Genomic DNA, 6,000 nt, shown 5'->3' with positions numbered 1-6,000 from the left:
TTAATAGTGGTCAAGTTGCACTAAATTAATTTCAAGATCATTTGTTTGAAAAACTGGGTTTGAGCATTGAACAGACGTGGCAAGCAGACCGCTGAAATGAAAATACAAAGAATGCTCTGCCAGCAGAACTCCAACTGTTCTCCCATGCAGGTGGTTTGCTGCTGAGCTGCACGGCTTAGGGAAGGGCTATGATCTAGGTCCCTTTCCTACTTAAAACATCTCACTATGGTACAAAAGATCAGTAAAGAACTCCTTCTCTATATCAAATAAAAGTGCAGGAAAGGAAAGTGCCACAGACCTTTTTTAATCTGCTCTAGGGATAATGTTTGGTGCTTACCATTATTCTATCTAGAAGCATTAACAGTGTTTAAAATTTATACTATTCTCATTTCTGGGAGCATTCTACATTCTATCTATATCTGGATCTATCTCAGAGTTTACCAAGTCACATTGTCACACTGAACTAACGAAGCAAAACTCTCTACATCCACAATAGATTTTGTTCAAGACTATTTATTGAGCACTTTCTATGTGCCAGGTTCTGTTTTAGTGCTAGGGACTACAATAGTGGGAATACAAAAGTCCAAGTCTCCTGGAGTTGATATTGTATAGAAAACAAATAAATTAATTAAATACATACAGATAATAATGAATGCTAGGAGGGAACAAAATAGTGTCTTGGGTTTGAAAATATTATTTAAGGAAGCCAGGAAAGGCCTTTTTCATGAGGTAACATTTAAGTTGAGACATGAAGGACGAGAAGAAGCCATTAAAGTGAAGTGCTAAGGAGAAAAACAATTTTCGCAGCACCAGGAGTGTATGCACGAAGACCTGACACAGGAAAGAAATGTGTTATTAGAAGCCAGTATATCTTGAGCCCAGTGAAGAGTTGGGAAAAATGGTATGAGATGAGATGGGAAGTTACCTGAAGTTACTGAATTGTTCCAGTAACTAACATGGGAAGTTACTGAAGAATGACATGGCCCAATGGGTTTTATAAAAGCTTATTCTTTCAGCTATGTAGAGAAGGGATTAGATAGGGTTGAGATTAGAAGCTGAGCGATCCCTTAGGAGACTAATTTTCAGGCAAGTAAATATGGAAGATTAAACTAGGGTGTTGACAATAGAAATGGAGAAAAGCAGATGGATTCAAGATATATTTTGGAGGTAGAACCAGTGAAACTTATATTCAGAATTTTCTTAAAAGAGACCATAAGGAAGTGAATTGAAAATTGGGTGAAGGAATGAATGTATTTAAAAGGAAAAGGTTACATTTTGAGGAAAGAAAGAATGGCAAAAGTATACACTAAGTAACAACCTATTAATAAAAGTAACACATTAAAGTGGTCACATTTACAACTCTAATCTGATGTCCTACACTGGGCCTCAATTATCTTAAGATATTAAACCAAGGCAGAAAAAGAGAAGAAATGCTTCAAGGTTTTTAGCCTTAAATGGTTGAGCCCAGGCCACTGAAAAAAATATAATTTACCCAATTAAAATAACGAAGCGAGATTTAACTAAGATCATTTTAGTGAGAAACAGTTGTTCTCACCCTGGCTGCCCATTAGAATTCCCTGGGGAGCTTTTAAAAACTAGAAGCCCAGGTTCCACTGGAGTGATTCTGATTTAATTGGTCTGAGGTAGACCCAGGCATCGGTATTTTTTAAAAAGCTCCTTAGAGAATTCTAATGAGCGGCCAGGATGGAGAGTCTTGAGTTAGAAGTAGAGTACAGCTAAGGATGCCACATCAATAAGCCTATTCTGCTAATGAAAGATTAATAGAGAAAATAGGATGAAAGAACTTTGATCCCAGACAAGGAATACAGGCCTATTGGTTACAAGGACATAATTCAAGACCACAAGAAAATAAAAGTCCATTTTCCTCTGTGTGACTTTTTTTTAAGCTGGCAGAAAACGGAATTATGCCCACCTTGTTAATAACACGGACACTCATATAGATGCCACACATATTTAAAAATATATTTTATTTCCATTATGGACAACAGAAAGAGTAACAGCTGATGGTTGACTGCAAGAAAAATAGAAGAGAAAGAGGAGAGTGTCAATATTGCCCAGACAAGGAAACACAGGAAAAAATGAATTGCATTAAGAAAGTGATCAAAAGAAATGGATTCCGTTATTTCTGAGAGGAAAAAAATGCATATATATATAGAATACACCTAGCAACGAGTTTGCTTGTATCACATGGCTCTTGAGTCTGCACTTTTCAGGATTTAACTCTTGAGAGCCACAGAATTATCAGAGCAGGGCCGAAAGCCAAGTAACTATTCTTCTAAGTAGAACCAGAAACATAATTCTTCCCCAACTGCAATGAAGATTCGCTGGTGGGTGAATTGGCAACTGAAGGCCAGAGAAGTTCTATTACTTGCCCTAAATCACTCAACTAATTAGTGGTCATACTGGAATCAGAACCAAGATTTTGCATTGTTAGGTTTTAATTTTGTTACATTTGCACTCTAACTCCACTGAAAACAGAAAAAAGAAATGCGTAGTGCAATTTCTAAATTGCCACGGCGGAAGCACTTTAAGAGCTACAATCGTCCAGTTAAGGCGGTAGTGGGTGGATGGTGCCGCCATGTTAATTCGGTGGAATAAAACCAGAGGTGAGTTAGGCTGGGCGCGGTGGCTCACGCTTGTAATCCCAACACTTTGGGAGGCCGAGGCGGGCAGATCACCTGAGGTCGGGAGTTCGAGACCAGCCTGACCAACAGGGAGAAACCCCGTCTCTACCGAAAATACAAAATTAGCCGGCCGTGGTGGCGCGCGCCTGTAATCCCAGGAACTCTGGAGACTGAGGCGGGAGAATCGCTTGAACCCAGGAGGCGGAGGTTGCGGTGAGCGGAGATCGCGCCATTGCACTCCAGCCTGGGAAACAAGAGCGAAATTCCGTCTCAAAAAAAAAACAAAAAACAAACAAAAAAAAAACAGAGGTGAGTTCAGCAGAAGAAACAAAGGTGGATTATTAGTCTTAAGTGGGCGTGTCTACTTCAGGAAGGGAGTGAAAGCAAAAAACTGAGGAGCTAAGGGTGAGAGGGGGAATGAAAGGATCTCAGAATGTGGGCGTCGTGGGTGGGAAAAGGGATGCCAGGGCACCAGAAGAGCAATACAAAACAGCTCCCGTGGGCAGGCACCGGAGACCTTCCGCGCTGCCGGCCGGGCGACCCCGCAGGAAGTAGGCAGGACAAGCGCGCACTACAAATCCCAGAAGCCCCGGTTTCCTGGAGCCCGCGCCGTGCCGCGCTACGCCCGCCGGGAGCCGGCCACAGCGGCCAAGATGTCGCAGCCCAAGAAAAGAAAGCTTGAGTCGGGGGGCGGCGGCGAAGGAGGGGAGGGAACTGAAGAGGAAGATGGCGCGGAGCTGGAGGCGGCCCTGGAGCGACCCCGGAGGACTAAGCGGGAGCGGGACCAGCTGTACTACGAGTGCTACTCGGACGTTTCGGTCCACGAGGAGATGATCGCGGACCGCGTCCGCACCGATGCCTACCGCCTGGGTATCCTTCGGAACTGGGCAGCACTGCGAGGCAAGACGGTACTGGACGTGGGCGCGGGCACCGGCATTCTGAGCATCTTCTGTGCCCAGGCCGGGGCCCGGCGCGTGTACGCGGTAGAGGCCAGCGCCATCTGGCAACAGGCCCGGGAGGTGGTGCGGTTCAATGGGCTGGAGGACCGGGTGCACGTCCTGCCGGGACCGGTGGAGACTGTGGAGTTGCCAGAACAGGTGGATGCCATCGTGAGCGAGTGGATGGGCTACGGACTCCTACACGAGTCCATGCTGAGCTCCGTCCTCCACGCGCGAACCAAGTGGCTGAAGGAGGGCGGTCTTCTCCTGCCGGCCTCCGCCGAGCTCTTCATAGCCCCCATCAGCGACCAGATGCTGGAATGGCGCCTGGGCTTCTGGAGCCAGGTGAAGCAGCACTATGGTGTGGACATGAGCTGCCTGGAGGGCTTCGCCACGCGCTGCCTTATGGGCCACTCAGAGATCGTTGTGCAGGGATTGTCCGGCGAGGACGTGCTGGCCCGGCCGCAGCGCTTTGCTCAGCTAGAGCTCTCCCGCGCCGGCTTGGAGCAGGAGCTGGAGGCCGGAGTGGGCGGGCGCTTCCGCTGCAGCTGCTATGGCTCGGCGCCCATGCATGGCTTTGCCATCTGGTTCCAGGTGACCTTCCCTGGAGGGGAGTCGGAGAAACCCCTGGTGCTGTCCACCTCGCCTTTTCACCCGGCCACGCACTGGAAACAGGCGCTCCTCTACCTGAACGAGCCGGTGCAAGTGGAGCAAGACACGGACGTTTCAGGAGAGATCACGCTGCTGCCCTCCCGGGACAACCCCCGTCGCCTGCGCGTGCTGCTGCGCTACAAAGTGGGAGACCAGGAGGAGAAGACCAAAGACTTTGCCATGGAGGACTGAGCGTTGCCTTTTCTCCCAGCTACCTCCCAAAGCAGCCTGACCTGCGTGGGAGAGGCGTAGCGAGGTCGGAGGAGAAAGGGAGATTCCACGTGCAAGTAGGGGGAATATCTGTCTCCGTTTTCCCTCATAGCCTCTAGGGAGGGAGAGTGACTTCATGCTCCATTTGAAGAGATTCTTCTGGTGATGTTTACTTAAAAAGTGATCTCCCTCAACAACGGATACAGCGTGCTTATTATTGGGCATTTAAGCCTCAAAAGCATGTAGTACCAAACACTTGTATTTCCGTATATTTTGTTTTGCGGGGGAGGGAGAGGGAAGAACACGGATGAAAATGTCAGTTTTTGAAGGGTCCATGCACATCCCTGACACCTCACACCTTATCTAAGTCTGAAGCTGGGGAGAAAGGGTTCATTTAGACTTCATACATTTCCAGTACGACTTTAGTATCTCTCCAGAGCCATATTTTCTCAGTCTGAATTAATTCCCCCTCCCTAGGTGCCTGTAGGCTATGGTACTTCTTCCTCATTGTTTTCTAAGTAAACTTCACTACTCGTAATTAAGGGGAAGGATATGAGGAAGCAGTTTAAATAACCCTGTTCTCATTACTTTGACCACATACATCATAGGGTGCTAAAGTTGATGAACACATTAATCCGTTAAGTAAAATGGACTTTGTAATCGTACAGCATACCTAAGAAACTCAGAAGGTGCATTTAGGAGAGAGACCTGAAAGAAATAGTATGGATTTTTAAAAATTCTTGTCTCTACTATTACAACCAAAAAACAAATATTTCATGTATGTCCCATAAAAATATTTGTGTAATTCTTATGAAACAGGCTGGTAGAGGAGGTTGCTGAGCCTAGCCCAAGGGCTTATTCATCACCATGGGTAAATTATTTAAACTCACTTAATTAAGGAAAATATTTTCCCAGCTAGAAAAGTGTACTCATTCTCATTTAAACTTTCTCATTTGGAGGGATCATGTGAGTTGGCCTACTTACAAGTAGTGAAAGTTCCCTTTTCAGTTTTGTTTTGTTTTGTTTTGTTTCTCTCTCTTTCACTCAGCCAAATGTGAAAGTTGTGAATTTAGGAAAATCACTTGTAATGAAGTGTGAATCTTGTTATCAAATTTATTTCATTGATGTTTCCCTCCTTATCCTTGTAGCCAATAAAACATTGACATTCTCACGTTTTATAGATGAAGTAAAAAGTCTTGTGTGCTATGAGTTACAATGCTTTTGCCTTTTTAATATTTTTAGTTCTTAAGTGTTACAGCCCCTTCAGAATATAACTTCAGGACAATTCAAACTATGCTTAATGTATGATTTTCGAGCTTCTGTATGCTAAGAAAATAGGTGTGAAAAACTGGTGTTCTGAAATAGCCTAACATTTATTGTAATTCTGAGTTTTCTGCCCTTTTATTCATTGCATATTAAAGTATTAGAGTATAAAAACTAATTTGCTAAACTTTGGTTGTATATAACACAAGATCTTCCATCATGGAGAGACATACATGTACAAAATTATCAATTTACAAGATAATTGAGTAGCAAGCAGTACAGTTATAACCGTC

The 6,000-nt window shown here is 44.8% G+C and overlaps 1 protein-coding gene across 1 annotated transcript; it reads left to right on the top strand.

Annotated features, from left to right (window-relative positions):
• Nucleotides 1-1,965: 1,965 nt before the first annotated feature.
• Nucleotides 1,966-5,885, top strand: PRMT6 (protein arginine methyltransferase 6). Its single transcript, XM_002832547.6, has one exon. It carries the CDS (start codon nt 3,299-3,301, stop codon nt 4,424-4,426), a length of 1,128 nt encoding a protein of 375 aa, XP_002832593.4. The 5' UTR covers nt 1,966-3,298; the 3' UTR covers nt 4,427-5,885.
• Nucleotides 5,886-6,000: the final 115 nt, after the last annotated feature.

The sequence above is a fragment of the Pongo abelii genome, chromosome 1 (genome assembly GCF_028885655.2).
Source record: "Pongo abelii isolate AG06213 chromosome 1, NHGRI_mPonAbe1-v2.0_pri, whole genome shotgun sequence".
NCBI lineage: Eukaryota > Metazoa > Chordata > Mammalia > Primates > Hominidae > Pongo > Pongo abelii.
The sequence above is the reverse complement of the archived record's forward strand: the minus strand, read 5'-3'. Positions and strand labels throughout refer to the sequence as shown.

Excerpts from the sequence above, each read along its gene's own strand:
- PRMT6 (XM_002832547.6), top strand. The coding sequence starts at position 3,299 with ATGTCGCAGCCCAAGAAAAGAAAGCTTGAGTCGGGGGGCGGCGGCGAA.